At 43.8% G+C, this 12717-nt stretch overlaps 1 protein-coding gene across 2 annotated transcripts; it reads right to left on the bottom strand.

Moving 5' to 3' along the window:
- Nucleotides 1–123: 123 nt before the first annotated feature.
- Nucleotides 124–4039, bottom strand: LOC123080026 (pentatricopeptide repeat-containing protein At2g13420, mitochondrial). 2 transcript variants are annotated; one of them, XM_044502886.1, is made up of 3 exons: nucleotides 3361–4039; nucleotides 1715–1801; nucleotides 1333–1610 (listed from the first exon to the last, which is right to left on the bottom strand). In XM_044502886.1, exons 1-3 carry the CDS (start codon nucleotides 3961–3963, stop codon nucleotides 1590–1592), a joined length of 711 nt encoding a protein of 236 aa, XP_044358821.1. In that variant the 5' UTR covers nucleotides 3964–4039; the 3' UTR covers nucleotides 1333–1589. The 2 variants fall into 2 exon arrangements, with proteins under 2 accessions (XP_044358820.1, XP_044358821.1); XM_044502885.1 differs by having other exon boundaries at nucleotides 124–1801; nucleotides 3361–4029.
- Nucleotides 4040–12717: the final 8678 nt, after the last annotated feature.

The raw sequence follows: 12717 nt of genomic DNA on the forward strand, positions 1-12717 counted from the left end.
ACAGAAAATCCATGTCATTAGACTCATATTCCAAAGTACTTTATGTGACATAAAATCCATGTCAATAGACTCATATTCCAAAGTACTTTATGAATATGACAAAGTTATATATTAATAGTGTAATTTTTGGTCAAAGGTACTAACGAGACCTAATATGCGAAGTAATTTGAAAAGAGGGAGTATAAGACTATAAGTACAACATTAGAAAAAAATAAGGGAGGGCTACAATTTTCACAGGTGAATAACTTCTTGCTATACTAGATACCCACAGCATAATAGTACATGATTGTTGACTAAAACGAAAACAACTCTATGACTAAAGGCTAACTACAAACGACAAATTTTTTGGGACATCTGCATGTCCTGAAAGTTTGCATTGAAGCCAGCACCATCAAACAGATGCCTTGGGCGCAAGAAATTCGGCAGTAGAATTTCCCCACTCCGCCAATAATCTGATGTCTCTGAGGGGAACACCTTTCTGCTGTAGCTCACATGAAATTAAAGATGAAGATCCGAAATCAGTAATACAGTACTTCACCTTCAACTTCACCCAATCACACCAAAGAATCATTATACCAGATTACTATATAGACAGCAGATGCATGCGTAACTGCAATTTCAGTCCGATGAAATCAGTGTACCAATGGCACATGTCTGCTCGCCCTTCCTTTTTTCCCGCCTCAAGTGCTCCTTAGCTTATGTTTGTTATAAAGATCATCTCGGAATGATAGTGCCATGATACATCTACCAACTGTGCCCCAATCAAGCTGGCATACAACGGCAGGATTGCAAGAAATTAAAAGAATATACAGATCATCTTTTCGATGGCAACATATCACCTCTTGTAAGGCTTGATGTGATATGATTTGTATTCATCGCCAAATTTTGCTGATTCTTCATCAACCCTTTTTTTCAGCCTTCTCCAGGTCCTTAACATGTCCGCTTGTATAAGACCGCGATACAGTGTTTCAAAGGTGATCTTCTGGGGAAGAAAACCTTTCTCTATCATTTCCATGAAGAACTGGCATGCCTCCTTCCATTTTTCCTTGACACAAAAACCATGAATCAGCAAGGTGTATGAATCAAGATCAGGACCCACGGTGCTCTCACACATATCATTCCAAAGTTCCATAACAGTTTCATGTCGGTCCAACTTGATGAACATTCCAAGCAATATATTGTAGCTATGAATATCTGGTGCAGTTGGTGAACAAGGAGCCTTCATCTTGTTGTACAATTCAAGGGCGCCACTAACATCTTTTCTCCCTCGGTACTCTTTGAAGAAGCAATTGTAGGTCGCTGGGGAGGGACACACCCCCTCACTAACCATCTCACCGAGCAACTTCTCAGCATCTTCCAGTCTCCCACACGAAGCAAGGCACTTGATCACAGAAGTGTAGGTTGCCACTGTGGGGCAAATGCCTCTATCCTTCATCGAGCGGAACATACACAAACATAGCTCAGCTTTATGTGCACGACTGTAAACATGCAGGATGATTGAGTAGCTCGTTACATCTGGTTCAATTCCCCTGTCACTCATCTCCTTCAAGAGATTCTCAGCTGCGTTAACTGTTCTATCAAACCGGTTATCAGGGTGCAAACTTGCATGCCTACAGATACCATTTAAGAGAATGTTGTATGTAACTAGGTTCGGCTCTATCCCATGATCAATCATATCTTTTAGGAATTTCTGAGACATGTCACTTCGGTTTACCTTGCACCAGCCATAAATTAGGATAGTGTACATCTTTTCATTTGGTTCATATTTGTATTTTCTTTTATTGAATATCTCCACAGCAACCTGCAATGGCGACATAAATGGCGGTGGGCACATTAGAGAATTATTATCAGACCCTCCAAACGATGCACATAAAGTAGACTACAACTGTGTGACAGCTGATTAATGCAATTCAAACACTTGTTGGGCAAATAGTATATCTATTTTAGATGAAATAGAGAAACTTTTTAGTTAACAGTTTCTATTTCGTCTAAAAATATCTCTACAACATTCTACACATACCTTATTTGACTATCAAACTGAAGTAAGAACTTCCAGCCAAACCATAAGCATTAGGATGCAGGAACTTAGTAAAGTTGATCTATTCTGGCATCACATAAGTTACATGTCCAAGAAATCCAAAATACTTCTCTACTGGCTACTGAAGCTACAGATACAAAACATTTACGAGGACATGAGGGCAAACCACTTCATTGGCACCATATTCCCAGACAAACAAACAAAAATCAGTTCAACATTCACAGGAAGATATCCAAATGAGACTAAAGCCAAAAACGACAATCCCATTCATCTAAGTCCCAGAATCCAAGCATTAAAAACATATGCGGATGGAAACTCCAAATCCATTGCTCAGCATAGTCTTTGTACACGCGGAAATGCCCAAGATCAAATATCTGGAGTAGAAATCTTACTTTTATAATGCTCATAAAAAACCTAGAAATGCATGATCAACCAAGGAAGCAATTTAAGCACTTGATCCTTTCTGCCATCTTGCAGGCATGATCTAATTGTCATGCCAGGTATTTCATCAACCTGACATGATAATGCTTCTGCTGAAATCCTGATCAACAAGCTTGCCTCTATATATTAATTTCTTCAAATTAGTAGTTTTTCCTTTCCAGAAAATGAACTGCGATACTGTGGTTGCTCTCTGAAGGATTGTCCACAGAGATACTAAAATTCAGGTTTCAGTTTCTTGTAGATCTTTATCACCACGGGTAATTAGACTCGCAAGAAGCTGAAACTGAAGCTTATGTCGTCTAGTACTTACAAATTGCACACCAGAAACTGCACAGAATAAGAAGCAAATCCATGACCGACCCATTTCATACACAATAACAAAAAAAACAGAAACAATGCAGATTGAATCGGCCTAATTGCAACTGCACCAATTCACTACTATGAAACGTCTCATCAAACTACAAACAATGTTCACTCTGAACCTACCAAACTGCAGACCACAAAAACAAATCACAATGCGCGGCCAAGAGTTTCATGCTGCACTACAAACAGCTTAAGGGGCAGCATATTCATATATTTATAGACATAGAAAGGCAACACAATCTTCACTTGAATGCATTCTCATCGCAAGCTCACACTTGTAACTTGAAACAAATCAATGAAAATCGCCCTTCATTATAAGTTCATAACAGACATTTGGATATAGATTAAGAGGCTACAAGCTACACCAGGCATAGCACAAAAACCAGAAATACAGTGTTGACTGACCTTACACTAGACTAGTCCAGCTCAAGAATGACGTAAATGTACAGGTCTACAACAGACCCAATCATGCGCAATCAAATCAAGAAAATTAACACTTAAGCATCCAGACCACGAACCTTGGGATACTTGTACTTGCAGAGCGTGTCGAGAAGAGTGGTGAACTCCTGCGCATCGGGCTCTCTCCCTAGGAAAGCCTCCATGTCGTCGAACGCGCGCACCGCCTGCCTGGTCAATCCCGCGGCGACGTACCTCCTGGCGAGCACCGCGAACGTGCGGGGCGTGGCGGCGCCGTCCGCCGCGGCCTCGACGACGAGCCGCCACGCGGCGTCGAACTGGTGCGCCCGGCCGAGGGCGTCGACGACGGCGTCGTAGGCGTCGGCGTTCGGCGGGGAGGAGACGGACGGGTGGAGGCGGACGGCGTTGAGGAGTGAGAGCGCGAGCTTGGACGCGCCGCGGAGGCGGAGGAGGATCTGCACGAGGAGCTCCTGGGAGAGGGAGACGCCCCCGCCGGAGAGGAGCTGGAGGGGCGACTCGGACGGGTGGAAGGGGTTGTGGTGCGCGAGGAGCAGGCGCGCGAGCTCGTCGGCGGTGGGCGACGGAGTGACGGCAGGCAGAGCGAGGAGGTGGGTTAGGGAGGGGGCCACATCTGCGGTTCCCGTGCATAGGAGGCGGCGGGTGGCTGCCATGGCGTTGGCGGCGGCCGCGAGCGAGCGCAGCATGGTGGGCGGCGGCGGCGGCCTGCGGGTATTGTGGTGTACTAGAGGCAGAAGCCCAAGCCCAAAAGTCCAAAACGAACCACCTTGCAAACTAAAAACCTGTCTCACCCCTAAAAAAAACCTGTCTCTTGTCTAAAAAAACAAAACAAAAAACAAACTAAAACCCTGTCTCATTCTTTTTTTTTCTTAGGGAAATGGCCTTGGGCGAACTTTTTTTTTTTTGCGAGAAAACTTCCGATCTATTCACCTTCAATCATGGTAGTACAACGAACACCAGAAATAATAAAAATTACATCCAGATCTGTAGACCATCTAGCGACGACTACAAGCACCGAAGCGAGCCATCATAAAAAAACTAAGCATCAACATTCATCCTGTAACTGCTAAGGTTTAGTTTGGTCCATAATATTTATTATGTGGTTGTGACAAACCCGAAGCTGCTGAAAAATTGAAGCAATCAAATTGATAGCCAACGCCGTTCTCACCGGGGATGCCACTGCATTACCTTTTACTACCTCCCTTCTTTGCCACCATATGTATCAAGCACCAACGACAATCGTTTCTGCAAAACCGAGCTGAGAAAGGATCGGTCTCTGGACATGTTTACGCCGCAGCAGCTCTTCCAGCACCACACTTCCCAATTGGGCAACTGACGAAGCCTCCTTTGTTAATTCTGATAGTCCCAGCTCTCGCCAAAAATACTTAGCTCTTTGACAAGAAAATATCATGTGCCTTACATCTTCTGCCCCATTGTTACACAAAGGACACTGCAATGACATCTTGATATGTCTATGGGCCAACGCTGCACGAACAAGAACAGTACCTTGCAAAGCTTTCCAAGCAAAGATTTTGACCTTACTAGGCCTCTTTAATTTCCGTAAATTTCCCATACTGGATTAGTTGTTGATGCTCCTTAGGCATCGCTCATCCTATTTCATTCCTTCATACATCAAAGTAGAGTGAAATGGCTTGTTAGTCCATGAACTTAAATAAAATGCACGCATTAATCTATTGACTAAAAAACCACACATTTTACCAAATAAGCTAGTTCAAGTAATACACTTTAATCCAAAAGCGATTTAAGATAGAAAATGAAGAAAATATGCCCTAGAGGCAATAATAAAGTTGTTATTTTATATTTTTCTTATACCATGATAAATGCTTATTATTCATGCTAGAATTGTATTAACCGGAAACTTAATAAATGTGTGGATAGATAGACAAAACACCGTGTCCCTAGTAAGCCTCTACTAGACTAGCTCGTTAATCAAAGATGGTTAAGTTTCCTAACCATAGACATGTGTTGTCATTTGATGAACGAGATCACATCATTAGAAAAATGATGTGATGGACAAGACCCATTCGTTAGCTTATCATTATGATCGTTCAGTTTTATTGCTATTGCTTTCTTCATGTCAAATACATATTCCTTCGACTAAGAGATTATGCAACTCCCGGATACCGGAGGAATGCTTTGTGTGCTATCAAACGTAACAACGTAACTGAGTGATTATAAAGATGAAGGAAATATGCCCTAGAGGCAATAATAAAGTTGTTATTTATATTTCTTTATATCATGATAAATATCTATTATTCATACTAGAATTATATTAACCGGAAACTTGATACATGTGTGGATACATAGACAAAACATAGTATCCCTAGTAAGTCTCTACTAGACTAGCTCATTAATCAAAGATGGTTAAGTTTCCTAATCATAGACATGCACTGGTGCACGTCGGTCCTAAACAAACTGGTTTTAACCCATTTCCGCGACGGCGAACCGTCGCCAAGTGAGTGTGTGCGATAGGGGGTCCTTCCCACACGACCCAGAAATCGTCGGGGATATGGAACAGTGATCCAGAGGCCTTCCAAAATGTAATCGTGTGCGATGCAACACACACGAAATTCTTTCGCACGTGTGGTATCGGTGATTAAGCGTTTCTAATGACGCAGTGAAACCATACGGTCTGTCGTAACGAACCGTTTGGGAAACAGTATGTAAGGCACACGGGCCAACATATGAACTGTGTGCGATTTGTGCCCTATCGCACACGAGTTTTCTGCGTAACCTGTCTGCCATGCTAGACACACGTTTTCCAACAATTACCGTCTGCGATAATGTTCTATCACAAACGGTTCAGGAGCCCCTTCGCACACATACAAGTGCTGCATACCGTTTGTGATTTGTTAGGTATCACCGACGGTTGCCGCAAGAGTGACGTGTGCTTTTCGTTTGGGATCCCACACGTTTCCTGAAAAAAATACGACTGGGATTGTATTTTGCATTGGGCACAGTTTACTCCCAGTTCTCGTGTGCGATAACGCGATATCACAAACGGTTCCGGAGAACCTATGCACACGTAGTAGCGCTGCAAATCGTTTGCGATCTGCTGTGTATCACCGACGGTTCTGCTACGATTGACGTATGCCGATGTGGATCGCTGATACGTCTCCGTCGTATCTATAATTTTTGATTGTTCCATGCCAATATTCTACAACTTTTACATACTTTTGGCAACTTTTTATACTATTTTTGGGACTAACATATTGATCCAGTGCCCAGTGCCCTTTCCTATTTGTTGCATGTTTTTTGTTTCACAGAAAATCCATATCAAACGGAGTCCAAATGGGATAAAAACTGACGGAGATTTTTTTTGGAATATATGTGAATTTTGGGAAGTGGAATCAACGCGAGACGATGCCCGAGGGGCCCACGAGGGTGAGGGGCGCGCTCCAGGGGGTCAGGCGCGCCCTGGGCCCTCGTGGCCACTCCGTAAGGCGGTCGGTGCCCTTCTTTCGCCGCAAGAAAGCTAATATCCGGATAAAAATCGTGTCCAAATTTCAACCCAATCGGAGTTACGGATCTCCGGGAATATAAGAAACGGTGAAGGGCCAGAATCTGGAGCGCAGAAACAGAGAGAGTCAGAGAGACAGATCCAATCTCAGAGGGGCTCTCGCCCCTCCGCCGCCATGGAGGCCAAGGACCAGAGGGGAAACCCTTCTCCCATCTAGGGAGAAGGTCAAGGAAGAAGAAGAAGGAGGGGGGCCCTCTCCCCCTCTCTTCCGGTGGCGCCGGAACGCCGCCGGGGCCATCATCATCACCGTAATCTACACCAACACGTTCGTCATCTTCACCAACATCTTCATCACCTTCCCCCATCTACCTACAGCGGTCCACTCTCCCGCAACCCGGTGTACCCTCTACTTGAACATGATGCTTCATATTATTATCCAATGATGTGTTGCCATCCTATGATGTCCGAGTAGATTTTTGTTGTCCTATCGGTAATTGGTGAATTGCTATGATTGGTTTAATTTGTTGTTCTTTGGTGCCCATCATATGAGCGCGCGTGTGGATCACACCATAGGTTTAGTTGTATGTTGATAGGACTATGTATTGGAGGGCAAGAGTGACAGAAACTTCAACCTAGCATAGAAATTGATGCATACGGGATTGAAGGAGGACCAATATATCTTAATGCTATGGTTGGGTTTTACCTTAATGAACATTAGTAGTTGCGGATGCTTGCTAATAGTTCCAATCATAAGTGCATAGAATTCCAAGTCAGGGATGACATGCTAGCAGTGGCCTCTCCCACATAAAACTTGCTATCGGTCTAGTAAAGTAGTCAATTGCTTAGGGACAGTTTCGCATCTCCTACCACCACTTTTCCACACTCGCTATATTTACTTTATTGTGTCTTTATCTAAACAGCCCCTACTTTTTATTTACGCGCTCTTTATCTTCTTGCAAAACTATCCCACAACACCTACAAAGTACTTCTAGTTTCATACTTGTTCTAGGTAAAGCGAACGTCAAGCGTGCGTAGAGTTGTATCGGTGGTCGATAGAACTTGAGGGAATATTTGTTCTACCTTTAGCTCCTCGTTGGGTTCGACACTCTTACTTATCGAAAAAGGCTACAATTGATCCCCTATACTTGTGGGTTATCAATCGCACACACTCATTTAGTTGAACCGTGTGTGGAGCAATTGCCAGGTTAAAACAAAAATATCCCATTTTGAATTGGCACGCAAAAAGAAAATTCGCCAGAATATTCAATTGAACAAATAAACAAAAATATCCCATTCTGAATCGGCACGCAAAAAGAAAATTCACCACAATATTCAATTGAACAAATAGTGTCCACAGGAAGAACATTCATCAGATTTCGCAACAATTGCAATTGAACATATGGTAGCTAAATTCCAATGATTTGTCCACACATATATGCATTGTTGGGGAACGTAGCAATAATTCAAAATTTTCCTACGTGTCACCAAGATCAATCTAGGAGATGCTAGCAACGAGAGAGAGGGAGTGCATCTTCATACCCTTGAAGATCGCTAAGCGGAAGCGTTACAAGAACGCGGTTGATGGAGTCGTACTCGCGGCGATTCAAATCGCGGAAGATCCGATCTAGCGCCGAACGGACGGCGCCTCCGCGTTCAACACACGTACAGCCCGGGGACGTCTCCTCCTTCTTGATCCGGCAAGGGGAGAGGAGAAGTTGACGGAGAACTCCAGCAGCACGACAGCATGGTGGCAATGGAGCTCGTGGTTCTCCGGCAGGGCTTCGCCAAGCACTACGGAGGAGGAGGAGATGTATGAGGAGGAAGGGGGCTGCGCCAAAGGAAGGGTATGGCTGCCCTCCCACCCCTCACTATATATAGGGGGAAGGGGAGAAGGGGCCGACCCCTCTAGATGGATCTAGAGGAGGAGGCGGTGGCTAGGGGAAACCCTAGATGGGTTTGGGCGCCCCCACCCCCTAGGAAACTTGCCCCCCAAGCCGGGAGGGGCGGCTGCCCTAGGGGTGGCGCCCCCACCTCTCCTGGTTACGTGAGAGGGGTTGGGAGGGGCGCACAGCCCCTTAGTGGGCTGGTTTGCCCCTTCCCCTTGGCCCATAAGGCCCCCCAACGCTTGCCGGGGCCTCCGAAACCCCTTTCGGACATGCTGGCCATAGCCTGGTACCCCCGGAACAATTCCGGACTCCAATACCCTTCGTCCAATATACCGATCTTCACCTCCGGAGCTCCTCGTCATGCCCGGGATCTCATCCGGGACTCCGAACAACCTTCGGTAACCACATACTATTTCCCATAACAACTCTAGCGTCACCGAACCTTAAGTGTGTAGACCCTACGGGTTCGGGAACCATGCAGACATGACCGAGACACCTCTCCGGCCAATAACCAATAGCGGGATCTGGATACCCATATTGGCTCCCACATGTTCCACGATGATCTCATCGGATGAACCACAATGTCGGGGATTCAATCAATCCCATATACAATTCCCTTTGTCTATCGGTATGTTACTTGCCCGAGATTCGATCGTCGGTATCCCAATACCTCGTTCAATCTCGTTACCGGCAAGTCTCTTTACTCATTCCGTAACGCATGATCCCGTGGCTAACTCATTAGTCACATTGAGCTCATTATGATGATGCATTACCGAGTGGCCCCAGAGATACCTCTCCGTCATACGGAGTGAAAAATCCCAGTCTCGATTCATGCCAACCCAACAGACACTTTTGGAGATACCTGTAGTGCACCTTTATAGCCACCCAGTTATGTTGTGACGTTTGGTACACCCAAAGCATTCCTACGGTATCCGGGAGTTGAACAATCTCATGGTCTAAGGAAACGATACTTGACATTTGAAAAGCTCTTAGCAAACGAACTACACGATCTTGTGCTATGCTTAGGATTGGGTCTTGTCCATCACATCATTCTCCTAATGATGTGATCCCGTTATCAATGACATCCAATGTCCATGGTCAGGAAACCATAACCATCTATTGATCAACGAGCTAGTAAACTAGAGGCTCACTAGGGACATGTTGTGGTCTATGTATTCACACATGTATTACGGTTTCCAGTTAATACAATTATAGCATGAACAATAGACAATTATCATGAAAAAGGAAATATAATAATAACCTTTTTATTATTGCCTCTAGGGCATATTTCCAACAGTCTCCCACTTGCACTAGAGTCAATAATCTAGTTCACATCACTATGTGATTGCAATGAATCCAACACCCATGGTGTTTTATCATATCTCGCTTGTGAGAGAGGTTATTAGTCAACGAGTCTGAACCTTTCAGATCCGTGTGTGCTTTACAAATCTCTATGTCATCTCCTAGATGCAGCTACCACGCGCTATTTGGAACTATTCCAAATAACTGCTCTACTATACGAATCCGGTCTACTACTCAGAGTCATCCAGATTAGTGTCAAAGTTTGCATCGGCATAACCCTTTACGACGAACTCTTTTACCACCTCCATAATCGAGAAAATTTCCTTAGTCCACTAGTTACTAAGGATAACCTTGACCGCCGTCCTATGATCCATTCCTGGATCACTCTTGTACCCCTTGACTGACTCATGGCAAGGCACACTTCAGGTGCGGTACACATCATAGCATACTGTAGAGCCTACGTCTAAAGCATAGGGGACGACCTTCGTCCTTTCTCTCTCTTCTGCTGTGGTCAGGTATTGAGTCTTACTCAATACTCACACCTTATAACACAGCCAAGGACTCCTTCTTTGCCAATCTATTTTGAACTCCTTCAAAATCTTGTCACGGTATGTATTCATTTGAAAGTACTATTAAGCGCTTTGATCTATCCTTATAGATCTTGATGCTCAATGTTCAAGTAGCTTAATATAGGTTTTCCATTGAAAAACACTTTTCAAACAACCCTGTATGCTTTCCAGAAATTCTACATCATTTCTGATCAACAATATGTGAACAACATATATTCATCAAAAATTCTATAGTGCTCCCACTCACTTCTTTGGAAATACAAGTTTCTCATAAACTTTGTATAAACCCAAAATCTTTGATCATCTTATCAAAGCGTACATTCCAACTCCGAGATGCTTACTCCAGTCCTTAGAAGGATTGCTGGAGCTTTGCATACTTGTTAGCATCTTTCAGGATTGACAAAACCTTCTGGTTGTATCACATACAACCTTTCCTCAAGAAAATCGTCGAGGAAACAATGTTTTGACATCCTATCTGCAAGAATTCATAAATAATGCAGTAACAGCTAATATAATTCAACAGACTCTTAGCATCGCTACGAGTGAGAAAGTCTCATCGTAGTCAACTCCTTGAACTTGTCGGAAAACATCTTAACGACAAGTCGAGCTTTCCTAATGGTGACACTTACCATCATTGTCCGTCTTCCTTTTAAAATCCATCTGCACCCAACAGCCTTACGACCATCAAGTAGTTCTTCCAAAGTCTATACTTTGCTTTTATACATGGATCCTCTCTCGGATTGTATGGCCTCGAGCCACTCGTCGGAATCTGGGCCCACCATCGCTTCTCCATAGCTCGTAGGTTCATTGTTATCTAGCAACATGACTTCCAAGACAGGATTACGTACCACTCTAAAGTAGTACGCATTCTTGTCGACCTACGAGGTTTGGTAGTGACTTGGTCCGAAGTTTCATGATCACTATCATAAGCTTCCACTTCAATTGGTGTAGGTGCCACAGGAACAACTTCCTGTGCCCTGCTACACACTAGTTGAAGTCATGGTTCAATAACCTCGTCAAGTCTCCACCATCCTCCCACTCAATTCTTTCGAGAGAAACTTTTCCTCGAGAAAGGACCCGTTACTAGAAACAATCACTTTTGCTTCCAGATCTGAAATAGGAGGTATACCCAACTGTTTTGGGTATTCTATGAAGATGCATTTATCCGCTTTGGGTTCGAGCTTATCAGCCTGAAACTTTTTCACATAAGCGTCGCAGCCCCAAACTTTTAAGAAACGACAGCTTAGGTTTCTCTAAACCATAGTTCATACGGTGTCGTCTCAACGGAATTGCGTGGTGCCCTATTTAAAGTGAATGTGGTTGTCTCTAATGCCTAGCCCATAAACGATAGCGGTAATTCGATAAGAGACATCATGGTATGCACCATATCCAATATGGTGCAGTTATGATGTTCGGACACACCATCACACTATGGTGTTCCAGGCGGTATTAGTTGTGAAACAATTTCCACAATGTCTTAATTGTGTGCGAAACTCGTAACTCAGATATTCATCTCTATGATCATATCACAGACATTTTATCCTCTTGTCACGGCGATCTTCAACTTCACTCTGAATTTTCCTCTTGAACAGGTTCCCTGTTTTAGTTTTCCACAATGCGAGTACACTGCAAATGATGATGAATTTTGACAACATTAATTATTGAACCAGATATGAATGCAAATTAATTTCAACATCATAGAATTCAATACCTATCCAAGAATTGCTGAAGATGCGTCAGATCCTAAGCGTTTGTTGACTCTCTGAGAGAATCGATGTAGTAAACTGTGTTCTTCTTTGGAACAATGAATACCAATATCCAGTGATTGCTACATATTAAGAAAGCCATGAACTTACGAATGATGTCAAAATCTGAAAGACAATCAGTGTATGCGTGGTAGTTTACTTGACTTACCGTTCATGATATGGCCAGAGAAATGATTCTGCATGGGACGTGTTTTCGAAGATACGGACGACCGTGTTAACGGCCTAGTCCCGTCGGTCTTTTTCATGTAATGTTGTGCCATTTGCTAATGCAGGATCTATGAAATACACACTCTCACTTTATCTTCTCTGCGCGTTCAATCCCCTAAGAGGAATAAAATGCAGTTAGCTGTTTATCATTTACTGCCTTGTATCACTGGTGCGCGTCGGTCCTAAACAAATGGTTTAAAACCCCTTTCCGCGACGGAATTTGGAACCG

The sequence above is a fragment of the Triticum aestivum genome, chromosome 3D, assembly GCF_018294505.1.
Source record: "Triticum aestivum cultivar Chinese Spring chromosome 3D, IWGSC CS RefSeq v2.1, whole genome shotgun sequence".
Classification (NCBI taxonomy): Eukaryota; Viridiplantae; Streptophyta; class Magnoliopsida; order Poales; family Poaceae; genus Triticum; species Triticum aestivum.